The sequence below is a fragment of the Takifugu flavidus genome, chromosome 1, assembly GCF_003711565.1.
Source record: "Takifugu flavidus isolate HTHZ2018 chromosome 1, ASM371156v2, whole genome shotgun sequence".
Lineage (NCBI taxonomy): Eukaryota > Metazoa > Chordata > Actinopteri > Tetraodontiformes > Tetraodontidae > Takifugu > Takifugu flavidus.
The window spans coordinates 2587396-2601581 of NC_079520.1; the positions used below are offsets into that span (position 1 = coordinate 2587396).

General features: G+C 44.9%; 1 protein-coding gene across 1 annotated transcript; it reads left to right on the plus strand.

The window, feature by feature from the left end:
- The first annotated feature begins 50 nt into the window (after positions 1-50).
- Positions 51-14116, plus strand: LOC130536636 (transcription termination factor 2-like). Its single transcript, XM_057052722.1, is given in 18 exon segments — positions 51-374; positions 376-568; positions 9526-9646; positions 9731-9910; positions 10004-10143; positions 10229-10310; positions 10436-10558; positions 10636-10786; positions 10934-11033; positions 11180-11367; positions 11760-11913; positions 12032-12226; positions 12309-12482; positions 12590-12648; positions 12811-12964; positions 13101-13180; positions 13395-13469; positions 13596-14116. Coding segments are annotated over 18 exon segments (2562 nt in total). The 5' UTR covers positions 51-126; the 3' UTR covers positions 13741-14116.
- The last annotated feature ends 70 nt before the right edge of the window (positions 14117-14186 follow it).

Consider the following 14186-nt stretch of genomic DNA (forward strand, 5'->3'; position numbering starts at 1 on the left):
ATTTGAAACGATGATTCAATTTTACCAACTAACAGTGTTACATATTTCCGCAACATATCTATTCAGTAGTGTTGAAAACGCAGAATAAAATGATATTGTAGACGCCGATAAGCTTGGTCGAAAACTATGAAATTATACAAACGCGCCGAGATTTTGGGAATGCCTAGAGAAGCAGAGAAAAATCTTTCTCCTTCATTAGCCAAGTCTGTTAATATGAAGGAAGTAACTGTGACGACGAAGGATTCAGATCCGAAGAAACCCAGTACAGATAAAACCTGCATCGAATCCTCACCCAGCAGTTTTACGCAGGCTTCCAAAGACTCTGTCACCGTCCACCGTACATCTGACAAACCATCGCCATCCACAGACTCCCATATCCAGCAAAGGCCAGGATGAGGATGATGTAGTGCTGGTGTCAGTGAAACGTGCTGCTCAGAAGTCTCCTGCCACTGCTGTTCAAAAAATGCTGACCACCTACCCGGGATTTCAGCCAGCTTCCAATATCAAATCTCAGGACGATCCCAGAGGACTTCGTAACCTTCTAACTGCTCAGCTCCAACAGAAGAAGGTGGGTGTAAAAGATTAGTCATCAATGAAAATTGAACACCGCTCCATACTCCTTTCTCCATCTTGTGAGAAGAATTATTGTTGTTATTACTATTATCGTTTCAATGCTATAGTAAGTATAGTAAGTAGATTTAGAATGTTTAATCAAAAAGAATGTATGAGTGTTTGAATCAAGTATTGTAGCTGTTATGTACCCAGCACTGGGAGGTATCATGTTCAAGGACACGAGGAAGTCGTAGAGATAGGAGGAGAAGGAATCATGAAGTCAGATTGATACAAATCTTGTGTGCACCAAATAAAAGAGGAGAGCGAGCAGCAGCGGATGGAGTTGAGAGAGGAAGCTTGAACTGCTCGTCAGCTCTCCCTTGCAAGGCCTCCTGTTGTTTGTGTGGTTGATCTGTGAGAAGAATTCTTGTTGTTATTACTGTTATCGTTTCAATGCTATAGTAAGTATAGTAAGTAGATTTAGAATGTTTAATCAAAAAGAATGTATGAGTGTTTGAATCAAGTATTGTAGCTGTTATGTACCCAGCACTGGGAGGTATCATGTTCAAGGACACGAGGAAGTCGTAGAGATAGGAGGAGAAGGAATCATGAAGTCAGATTGATACAAATCTTGTGTGCACCAAATAAAAGAGGAGAGCGAGCAGCAGACGGACGGAGTTGAGAGAGGAAGCTTGAACTGCTCGTCAGCTCTCCCTTGCAAGGCCTCCTGTTGTTGTTTGTGGTTGATCTGAGTCTAGTGAACGAACAGCGCGGGTGACCAAACATCACCCTCACAAAAATTGGTCCTTCGAGCCGGATCCCAGACCTGGAGAGGAGCGCCGTGGGACGACCGAACGCCGAAGTCTGCGCGCAGCCGGAGTCAAAAAGACGTCCGAAGTGAAAGACCTTTCATCACGAGTTGACGGAAGGCCGGTCTTCGTCCCTCCCTTCGTCCCTCCCAAAAGCGCTTACACGGAAAATACCGCGGTATTACCTGCCTGGTCATCGGGAGAGAAGCAGAGGCACAAGATACACCGCCCTCCTCGGAGGTAGAAGCTTGGTGTATACTCTCCTGATTAAAAAAGAGGGGTTATAAGGCCACGGCAGAGGGACTTAACTAGATATCCTGTAGGGATTGAGGGTTGTTCAGTCGGGAGATCAGGCGTCTCCACTCAAGTACATAAAAACTGATAAATAAAGTGCAAACATGGGCAACCAACATTCCACAAAAGGTGCTGAATTCGAAAACCCAGCATCATGTAAACACATGGAAGACAAATATCCAGGTTCATGCTCATATGTTCAGCTGTGGATGACTACGTTCGATTGGGATGGTAACTTAGACAGGCCAGGCAATATTGCAAAATTAAAAGAAGTTACTATACTAACGGTACTGAAACCCAGCAAGTCCTCATGTGCGTTAATGGCAAGAAATGAGGCACTGTTAGAGGAGATTGGGTCCCAGTGGATCCAGCCACTCAACAACCATGGCAGCCTGGCAGCCAAGAACTAAATGACAGACTTGACAGACTGTACGAGCGCATGCGAACTGTTTTTACTAGACGAGCTGACTACAGCGCCATTACGGCCATGAGACAAAAGACTGACGAAAGTTTTGAATACTATAGCATGAGAATGAAAGATGTGTTCCGGAAAAATAGTGGAATTCCGTATGCGGAAGAACCAGAAGGTCCCTACCAACAGCAGTTAAAGCAAGCTATACATGGGGGATCAAAATCAGAGATAAAAACCTGGGTAGAGAGACAATTAGTTGATTTCGGAACTTGTAACCTAAACCTCTATGAACAACATGCTATGCATGCTGAAAGACAATGCCAAAAAAGTAAGAACCAATCAACAGGCATGTTTTTCAATGCCAACCCTCTCCCAAGCCGAAGCCGAGGGTGTGGGCGTGGGCGAGGCAGAGGGGAGGAGGAGGCAATTCTGTGAAAAAGATCGGTGTCATTATTGTAAAAATTATGGACACTGGGAACGTGATTGCAAAAAAAAACAACGTGACCAGAGACACAATAGAGGACAGCAGCAAGGTTCTAATCCACCTCAACAATGACTAGAACCGGAAAAAGATGTCACAAAAATTAAAACAAATCAGGGCACAAAATTTGACCAATTTGAAAAAGAAGACTTAGAAGATGTTTTAGACTTAGAAACCATCTTCCTGTTTGCTGAAGGTAAACCAGAAATACAACTGACCGTGTTAGGCAATTCTTTAACATTCTTAGTAGACACGGGTGCAGGTAAATCAGTAATTATAGATCCAATAGCCCTGAAGCCAACTTCTACACAGATTTTTGTGAGATCAGCAAATGGTCTCATAACTAAAGAAAAAATGTCAGTTCCTGTAGATGTTTGTGACCCTGTAATGGAATCACACTTAAAGCTCTTTTGTGATCTCCACCACATGTCCCGTAAACCTGTTAGGAAGAGATCTTATCTCTCAGCTTCAGTTGATGATTCGTACCACAGCCGAAGGAATGTGGTCTGTAGATAGAATGGTTAATCTGTGGGTAAGAGAAGGAGAGATGTGCAGTAAATTTTGGTCACTTGACATTCCTGAAAAGCAGCCCCCTCCATTTTCTGACCCAATCACTATGATATATGGTAAAGCTCTGTCATACTTACAGCCTGAAGCCCAGCTCCACAATCAAGCTGACCTGCATGTAACCATGCACATGGAGCGCATTGGTGAGATCTGTAAATCAGACCCACACGGCACATCAAGCTATGCAGAGCAGTTTACAAAACTTAAAGATCCACAAATGATTGTAATTATGCACCTATATGTGTGTGGTCAAACAGCTGTCTGCACGGCAGGAAGCCTTTCCACCGAAGCAGCAGCACTATTCAAAGTGTCAGGTTCTGTACCACATGTTTCTATTGCTAAACCGCTTAAGAAAAGATGGCAAGACTTGGGATGCGACGTAAAACACTGGAGCAGCCTGCCCTATAGGCCTAAGGGTGAGGTTGATTTTAATGATCAGTTCCAGGTGTGGCGCATTCCCCTTAAAACATGGTTGCTGACACATCCAGCAACGCACCTCACAGACCAGAGTTCATGAGAAGAAAACATCTTCCTCACGCAGAAGAAGAGGAGAAGCTGAAAGAGCTTCCCCCTGAATTATGGTCGGAAGGACCTGCAGATGTAGGTCTTATAAAACGAGCAGAACCTGTAAAAATAATCCCTAAATCGGATTATAGACCATTTCAGAGGCAATATCCCCTTAAGATCCATACACTCTGCTGAATGACTTAAACCCTGAACATCAGTGGTACACGGTGATAGATGTATCCAATGCATTTTTCTCTGTACCAGTACATCCAGACAGCCAGTTTTGGTTTGCATTTACGTTTCAAGGACGGAGGTACACCTGGACAAGGTTACCTCAGGGCTACTGTGAGAGTCCCACAATCTTCTCTCAGGTAATGATATCATCATTAGCTAAGTTTAACCTCCGTGTGGAAGTCAAATCCTCGTCTACGTGGATGACATCCTCATGGCGTCAAAAACAGAGGCAGATTGTTGGTCAGACACGTCAGCATTGCTACACTGGCTAGCCACTCAAGGCCATAGATTAAGCAAAAGCAAACTGCAACTGGTGAAGCAGGAAGTGATTTATCTGGGCCATGTTTTGACACATAATGGCAAAGCTATTCTCGAGTCGAGGAAAACAGCAGTGCTTGAAGCCCCAAAACCAAAAACAAAGAAGCAGATGATGTCATTCTTAGGACTTGTGAATTTTTGCAGATCATGGATCTTAGATTATGCGAAAATAACTGCCCTTTACAAGCATTGATGTATGATAATCCCTTAGCAATGACTGATGTGTTAACTTGGACCCCTGAAGCTGAAGAAGCATTTAAACACACAAAGCAGGCCCTTGTAGGTGCTGGAGTGTTAAAGCTGCCAGACTATCAGAAGCCTTTTGAGCAGGTCGTAGATTGCAAGGGTGATTTTATGACTTCAGTTTTGTTGCAGAAGCACGGAGATAAGAGGCAGCCAGTGGCCTACTACTCCCACAAGCTAGATCCCGTAGCTTGTGCACTCCCACCATGCGTTAAAGCAGTGGTGGCAGCATCTGAGGCAGTAAAAGCCTCCGCAGGAGTGGTGCTATATCATGAGCTAACTTTGCTAGTTCCACATGCAGTGTCAATACTGCTGCTACAAAGTAAGATAGCATTCCTGTCGCCCGCACGTCATCTTTCCTGCATGGCAGTGTTGCTGTCTCAGCCGAATCTGACGATTCGTCGCTGCACGACCTTAACCCAGCGACGCTGCTACCCACCGCAGAAGAGGGACACCAGCACAACTGCCTGGATGAGGTCTCCACCAAGGTCCTGCCGCGACCAGATCTCAGTGATGTCGCGTTGACTACAGGACGGATACTCTTTGTGGATGGATCATCGAGAAAGGATGACTGTGGACGCACTAGAACCGCCTATGCAGTAGTCACAGCAACTGAGGTGGTGGAGGCGAAACCACTTCCCTCTTCCTATTCTGCTCAAGCTGCAGAACTGGTCGCACTCACACGTGCCTGTGAACTAAGCAAAGGACAAGATGTTACCATTTACACAGATAGTCAATATGCTTTTTCCACACTGTTTGTGTTTGCTCAACAATGGAATTAAGAGGGATGAAAACGTCGACCGGCAAACCGGTCATGCATGCAGAACTGTTAAAAAAGTTATTGGCAGCAGTACAGCAGCCACGTAAAATAGCTGTATGTAAATGCACTGCACACACTAACAACACAGACGCAGTCTCACAAGGCAATGCCTTTGCTGACAGAGCCGCAAAGGCTGCAGCAAATAACAACACACTTCTTGATAATGAGGAATCATTTAGCCTTAGAACCTGCAGATAATGATATTCTAAAAGAAATGCAACAAAGTGCTCCAGAAAAAAGAAAAGGCCACGTGGAAGAAGCGAGGAGCCAAACTGGATGACAAAGGACTGTTAACCATAGGAAACAAACCAATCCTTCCCCGGAATATGCATAAATGGGCAGCATTAGTGAGCCATGGCCATGCCATGTCTCAACAGGAGGGATGGTACAGAATGAACATTATTACACTATAGGATTTCATACATACTCAAAAAAATTTTGTTCACAATGTGCTATTTGTGTAAAACACAGCCCACAGGGAGCCCTTAAGGCCCCTGCAGGCACTCCACCATTACCAAATCATCCATTTCACACAGTTTTTCTAGATTTTATTCAGCTAACACCATGTGAAGGTAAACAATATTGTCTAGTAGTGTTAGATGGATTTACTAGGTGGGTAGAAATTTTCCCCACAGCAAAAGCAGATGCACTGACAGTAGCAAAAGTTTTATGTAGAGAGATCATTCCCAGGTTTGGCATCCCGAAGGTCATCTGGAGCGACAATGGAAGCCATTTTGTAAATGAGATAGTGAAAACTGTAGGAGTAACTTTGGACATTGATTTGAAGAATCACTGCGCATACCACCCCCAGAGTGCAGGGTTGGTTGAAAGAGTCAACGGTACTATTAAGAACAGACTGAAGAAGTGTATGGACGAGACAGGAAAGAACTGGATGTTTTGTCTCGACCTGGTGAAATTATGGATGCACATAACACCACACAAGAAAACAGGCATCACACCCTTTGAAGCATTATATGGGCGGCCTTATTGCCTACCATACTTTGCAACGACAAATGAGCTAAAACATGTTGAGGAAACAATAGCAGATTATCTGAAAAAAGTGTTACTTAACCGAAGTGTGAATACTGTAAATGTTCTGCCTAGTCCCGTGTCTTCCACAGATTCCACCCCCCAGGAACCCATTCAACCGGGCGACTACGTGTGGGTGAAGAAGTTTGTGCGAAAGAGGTGGAACACGCCTAGATGGGAAGGTCCTTATCAAGTACAGCTGACCACAAAGACTGCAGTTCGAGTGGACGGGAAACTGTCGTGGATACACCTTTCCCATTGTAAGAAACAGAAAATTCTTCCAGGTGAAGGCGAGGGAGCAGTGGCGGACTCTCCGTAAACGGCTGACGGCCTGTATAGGTCCAGCAACGGCTGAATCCCGTCGGAACCTGTGAAGAGGATCTAAAAGGAAATGAAGTTGTTCTTCCTAATTGTGGTGGAAGAACGATCTCTACTGGACAACGATGAAGAAGAATGGACAAATGTGATGCAAGATGTAAATGAAATGTTTAGGATGTCTTAAGCTGTACCCATGTTGAACTATGAGTGTAAGAAATGTGTTTCTAGGAAAATGACGTAATGCATTTAAATTTCATGAAATGAAATGATGTAATACTGACAATGAGAATCTAGACGCATTAACGATAAACAGGAGGGAAATGTGAGAAGAATTATTGTTGTTATTACTATTATCGTTTCAATGCTATAGTAAGTATAGTAAGTAGATTTAGAATGTTTAATCAAAAAGAATGTATGAGTGTTTGAATCAAGTATTGTAGCTGTTATGTACCCAGCACTGGGAGGTATCATGTTCAAGGACACGAGGAAGTCGTAGAGATAGGAGGAGAAGGAATCATGAGGTCAGATTGATACAAATCTTGTGTGCACCAAATAAAAGAGGAGAGCGAGCAGCAGACGGACGGAGTTGAGAGAGGAAGCTTGAACTGCTCGTCAGCTCTCCCTTGCAAGGCCTCCTGTTGTTTGCGTGGTTGATCTGAGTCTAGTGAACGAACAGCGCGGGTGACCAAACATCACCCTCACAAAAATTGGTCCTTCGAGCCGGATCCCAAGACCTGGAGAGGAGCGCCGTGGGACGACCAAACGCCGAAGTCTGCGCGCAGCCGGAGTCAAAAGGACGTCCGAAGTGAAAGACCTTTCATCACGAGTTGACGGAAGCCGGTCTTCGTCCCTCCCAGGGCGACCATCTCCAGTGACGGGAAGAAGGCACTAAAACAACTCAGAGAGAAACCATAGCGACAACGGAGTGAGTATAAGACACAAAAAGCGCTACACGGAAAATACCGCGGTATTACCTGCCTGGTCATCAGGAGAGAAGCAGAGGCAAGATACACCCGCCTCCTCGGAGGTAGAAGCTTGGTGTATACTCTCCTGATTAAAAAAGAGGGGTTATAAGGCCACGGCGGAGGGACTGAACTAGATATCCTGTAGGGATTGAGGGTTGTTCAGTCGGGAGATCAGGCGTCTCCACTCAAGTACATAAAAACTGATAAATAAAGTGCAAACATGGGCAACCAACATTCCACAAAAGGTGCTGAATTCGAAATCCCAGCATCATGTAAACACATGGAAGACAAATATCGAGGTTCATGCTCATATGTTCAGCTGTGGATGACTAAGTTCGATTGGGATGGTAACTTAGACAGGCCAGGCAATATTGCAAAATTAAAAGAAGTTACTATACTAACGGTACTGAAACCCAGCAAGTCCTCATGTGCGTTAATGGCAAGAAATGAGGCACTGTTAGAGGAGATTGGGTCCCAGTGGATCCAGCCACTCAACAACCATGGCAGCCTGGCAGCCAAGAACTAAATGACAGACTTGACAGACTGTACGAGCGCATGCGAACTGTTTTTACTAGACGAGCTGACTACAGCGCCATTACGGCCATGAGACAAAAGACTGACGAAAGTTTTGAAGACTATAGCATGAGAATGAAAGATGTGTTCCGAAAAATAGTGGAATTCCGTATGCGGAAGAACCAGAAGGTCCCTACCAACAGCAGTTAAAGCAAGCTATACATGGGGGATCAAAATCAGAGATAAAAACCTGGGTAGAGAGACAGTTAGTTGATTTCGGAACTTGTAACCTAAACCGCTATGAACAACATGCTATGCATGCTGAAAGACAATGCCAAAAAAGTAAGAACCAATCAACAGGCATGTTTTTCAATGCCAACCCTCTCCCAAGCCGAGGCCGCGGACATGGGTGAGGCCGAGGCGGAAGGGGAGGAGGAGGCAATTTCAGTGAAAAAGATCAGTGTCATTATTGTAAAAATTATGGACACTGGGAACGTGATTGCAAAAAGAAACAACGTGACCAGAGACACAATAGAGGACAGCAGCAAGGTTCTAATCCACCTCAACAATGACTAGAACCGGAAAAAGATGTCACAAAAATTAAAACAAATCAGGGCACAAAATTTGACCAATTTGAAAAAGAAGACTTTGCAAATGGTCTCATAACGGTCTCATAACTAAAGAAAGAATGTCAGTTCCTGTAGATGTTTGTGACCCTGTAAGTGGAATCACACTTAAAGCTCCTTTCGTGATCTCCACCACATGTCCCGTAAATCTGTTAGGAAGAGATCTTATCTCTCAGCTTCAGTTGATGATTCGTACCACAGCCGAAGGGATGTGGTCTTTAGATAGAATGGTTAATCTGTGGGTAAGGGAAGGAGGGACATGCAGTAAATATTGGTCACTCAACATTCCTGAAAAGCAGCCCCCTCCATTCTCTGACCCAATCACTATGTTATATGGTAAAGCTCTGTCATACTTACAGCCTGAAGCCCAGCTCCACAATCAAACTGACCTGCATGTAACCATGCACGTGGAGCGCATTGGTGAGATCTGTAAATCAGACCCACACGGCACATCAAGATATGCAGAGCAGTTTGCTAAACTCAAAGATCCACAAATGATTGTAATTATGCATCTATATGTGTGTGGTCAAACAGCTGTCTGCACGGCAGGAAGCCTTTCCGTCGAAGCAGCAGCGCTATTCAAAGTGTCAGGTTCTGTACCACATGTTTCTATTGCTAAACCGCTTAAGAAAAGATGGCAAGACTTGGGATGTGACGTAAAACACTGGAGCAGCCTGCCCTACAGGCCTAAGGGTGAGGTTGATTTTAATGATCAGTTCCAGGTGTGGTGCATTCCCCTTAAAACATGGTTGCTGACACATCCAGCAACGCACCTCACAGACCAGAGTTCATGAGAAGAAAACATCTTCCTCACGCAATCTCTTACCTGGTGTTAAGGCCACTCTGTCTATGGTGAATGTGGCTGCACTGCCTGATAAAGGGGAGAGGCTGCGGACCCAGGTCAGAGAGCTGGAGGAAGCCCTGACATCTCTGAGCCTCGGTCAGGCTTCTCAGCCAGGTAACTCCCTCAAAGTCTTGCAGATAAGATGTTAAGTCTGACAGCAGCAGCATTCCAATAAACAAATATTTGCTGCAATTTCAGAGTCCCAGATCAAAACATGTGGTAGTGATACTAGTCCCAGTAACAGCCAGGTAAACCCATTCAACCGGCCAGGTGGCACCATCCTACTCCCAAGTCTTCCTTCTTCAGGTCCCTCCCAGCAGGCCTCCAGCAGCTCTCTGGGGCTCCAGTCACGCCACGGATCCTCTCAGATGTCTGGAGGTAGGCCGAGCAGGGAACTGGTGGAAATGATAATAATAATTTGATCTATTCTTTTCTCTTGTCATTAAATAAATCATGTCTATATCTTTCCAGCAAACTCACAAGCTCAGGCCTTCGATGGTGGCCGGATGACTGAAGACCGCCTGATGGCGGAGGCCATCGACAATCTTCACAACTCTCTGGAGTCCTGCCCAGGTGCTGAAGCTGAGTCTCCAGACCCCAGAGGCCTTAAGGTGAAGACACTCCAGTCAGGGGATGAATCAGTCACAGCAGCTTCTGTCCTGCTTTCTGACTATAACGCCGCTCTGTTCTGATCAGGTGACGCTCCTGCCCCACCAGAGGAGAGCGTTGGCCTGGCTGCAGTGGAGAGAAACTCAAAATCCCTGTGGAGGCATTCTGGGTAAGTCCACTGAGCAGTTTGGGTCACTGCTGCCAAGAAATTCAATTTTAGGGGGACATCTGGTCTGGTTTGTTTTTTCTTGCATAAGTTTCACAAATTACCCTGGTTTTTCTGTCTAAATGCAGCAGATGAAATTGATCTAGGGAAAACCCTGACCATGATTTCGCTCATCCTGACCCAGAAAGATGAGAAAAAGGGGGAAGATAAGAAAAAGGAGAAACAGCTGGATAAATGGCTCTCCAAAACAGGTAACTAGTATAATTTCCCCCTTTTCTTGGTTAAAACAAAGGCAATCCCACCTCTAACGTTTTGATCTACCACTCAGATTCCACCCTCGTGGCTTCTAAAGCAACTCTGATCATCTGTCCCGCCTCTCTGATCCACCACTGGAAGAGAGAGATCGACAGACACGTCAGGTCGTCCGAACTGAGCGTGTACCTTTACCACGGTCCCAGCTGTGGGAAGAGTGCTAGAGCGTGAGAGGCCCACTGACACGCTCACACACGTGCACACTACCTCCTGGACGAATCCAGTCTTTCTGAAAATGAACCCATTAAGCAACACTAAACTGACTCTCATTTTATCATTTTAGATGATTTATATTTTCCCTCTCTGCTCCTCAGACTTGCAGATTATGATGTGGTGGTGACCACATACAGTTTGGTCTCTCAAGAGATCCCAGTCCAGAAGGAGGAGGCTGAGAAACCAAACAAAGATGATGTGGTGAGAAACATATTTATGGTGAAAATCTTCCTCTGCCATGAAACGGCTGTTCCCAGAGGTTCTTTTGACATTGTCCAGTGTTTATGATCAGTGACGACAGGTATGAAACTACACGCATGAACACTTCATCACTTTATTTTTATCAGGCTCCTCCGTCATCGTCCGCTCTACTCCAGGTGGCCTGGGAGAGAGTGATTCTGGATGAAGCCCACAACATCAAGAACCCAGAAGTGCATTCTTCCGTGGCCACGTGTCAGCTGACGGCTCATGCCCGCTGGGCTGTTACTGGAACTCCCATCCAGAATAACCTGCTGGACATGTACTCTCTGCTCAAGTAAGACAAAAACACACAGGGAGGAGCAGAGTTATAAAAGAGAAGCTTTTCCTTATCGAACACTGCAGAAATGGCCTCGTTGATGCACTTTAATCACTCCAGCAATTCCTAATTCTGAATCCGTAAGCAAATGTTATTGTACGTGTGTAATTTTCACTTTGTAGGACAAGAAATTAAGCAGGAATTCCTTCAAGGTCTAGTGGAGAGTCAACTGGATTGTTGGGAGGAACTGGCAGTGGTTGTATCTTGTTCCAAAGGGCTTCTCAGTGGGAGCTGAGACTCCACTAGACCTTGAAGAAGGCCTGACCTGATTAATGGCCATCTTAATGAGGCTTTAAATGAACGGTATCTGTACCGTTAAAAGCGTATCGCCATGTTGATCCATCTGTCAGGTTTCTGCGTTATTCTCCATTTGATGAGTTCAAGCTGTGGAAAGCTCAGGTGGACAACGGCTCAAGGAGAGGCATCGAGAGACTCCACATCCTGACCAGGAGTCTTCTGCTCAGACGCACCAAAGATCAGAAAGATGCTGCAGGATTACCCCTGGTAGGATGATCGGGACTCAAAGATAGTAACCGTAGACACGAGCACGGCTGAGCTGTAATCTCACATCATTTCACACCTTTAACCAACAGTTAATCCAGAATAAACTCAAATTTTACAGGTGACTCTGCCTGGCCTGATGTGCGAGGTGCATCCGCTCGAACTGTCCCAGTATGAAAAGAAGGTGTATGATGGTTTGTCCCAGACTGGTTCTGCTGCGTCGGGCTCCCAACAGCCTCAACAAGCCTCCAGCACCAAGGACAATCTGTCTGTGCACCTCCGGCAGTGTTGCTGCCACCTGTCCCTTCTTAAAGAGGTGTCCTCACGTGCACTGATGATCTTCCTCACACTGCAGTAGACACGTGCTTAGCTTGAGCTTCTTGGCTTCTGCCCCCCAGACTCTCGACCCCTCTGAGCTAAATGGAGATGAGATCGTCGTGCCTCTCGAGGAGCAACTCAATGCCCTGTCGCTCACTTCCAGCCCGTCGCAGGCTGGTCCCAAAGATACCGTGACCCTATTTGGTACCCAGTTCCCCTCAGAGCTCTTTGAGAAGTCCAGTGAGAGCACAAAGGTGGGGAGCCAACAGTGACCAGCACCTCTGATTTCACCTGAACAGGAGAATAAAACCACACAAGAAGCTGAATACTAAAAATGTCTTATTATTCTTCACTTTTCCAGATTTCTGCCATTCTCTCTGAACTGAAGAAGATAAGAGAGAATGATTCTCATCAGAAAAGGTAAAACGTTCGGATCAGCTGTGAAGTTCTTCTGGAGGTTCTTCAGAACCCACCTTTCTGTCCATTATCACCATTTAATGCTCTATTTGTGTCACGTACACCTATAGACTGTATATTCTGACTTGTAAAGTACCTGTCGGCATGTCCCCTGGTAACTTGTAGCGTGATCGTGTCCCAGTGGACCAGCATGCTGCGCATTGTAGCCGTTCACCTGCAGAGAATCGGGCTGAGATACGGAATCATCGATCGGACCGTCAATCCCGAACAGCGCATGGATTTGGTGAAAGAATTCAACGACAATCCTAAAGGGCCACAGGTAATCTCACCCAGTTAAATATTTCTTTAACCACGAAACAATGATTCCGTGATCCTGCCCAGTAAGTTCCTTTGAGTATGCTGGATTATTTGTTGCCTTTTAAGAGTCACTAAATATGAACACATTAACATTAAAGGTGATGCTGGTGTCACTTCGTACTCAAGATGGTCTCAACCTCATTGGAGGGAATCACCTCTTTCTCACTGAGATGCACTGGTGAGACATGCACACACACACACGCGTATGTGTGCACACACACACACGGCAGCCCGACTTCTTTTACCTTTGCTTCATATAGTTGGCTGTATCCACCATAGCTTCTGATAGAATGGCTGTTGCTCACCAAGTGTGTGTTCAACTGTTAATCACAACAACAATGATGATAAATGAGAAAGTAATTTCCTAATTCCCTGCCATGTTGCTCTTACAGGAATCCAGCCTTAGAGGATCAGGCATGTGCCAGAATCTACAGGGTTGGACAAACTAAAGATGTCACCATCCACCGGTAAAAACCAGCGGGATGTCTTGTGTGTTTGTGTAGCTAATACATGTGTGAAAGCCCCTTAAACTCCGCCTGATTCTTCTTACCCGTAGGAATTCTGTAGATGAACTGAGTTTTTTGTGATTTTAGGTTTATGTGTAAAGACACAGTGGAGGAGGAAATTTCCACACTGCAGGTGGAGAAGAGAGAGCTGGCCCAGAATGTGCTGTCAGGGACAGGAAGCACCTCCACCAAGCTCTCCCTGGCTGATCTCAGAAAAATCTTTGGAGTCTGAGACGGGAGAGAACTGTCAAACTCAAGACTAGACTACAGATCTTTTGTGATTAAAATTATTAGGTTTCCTTTAAGTTTCATTATATGACATATTAATAAGATGAGGCAAATAGTTCTTCCCATTTTTGTCTCTTTTTTTTGCTTGTGTAATAAGTTGATATGATTGGTTTAAATCAAGTGATGCAAGTTATAACATTTCCTTGTGTGTAAAATTATGGAAAATATAGTTGTTGAATAAGCATATAGTGTATTTCTAAATATGGTTAAGGTGTGTGTGGGGGGGGGGGTCTAATATGTGCAGAACATATTTAAGCTTATTTGTAACCTAAAGTCTTCTTTTGGCATCTTATTAAAAAGAGTCAGATTGTCACCCACAACTTGTTCATTTAATGGTATTTTTAAAGTAAGTTTGGGATATTTAAACTTTGACTTTAATCGCACATTTAT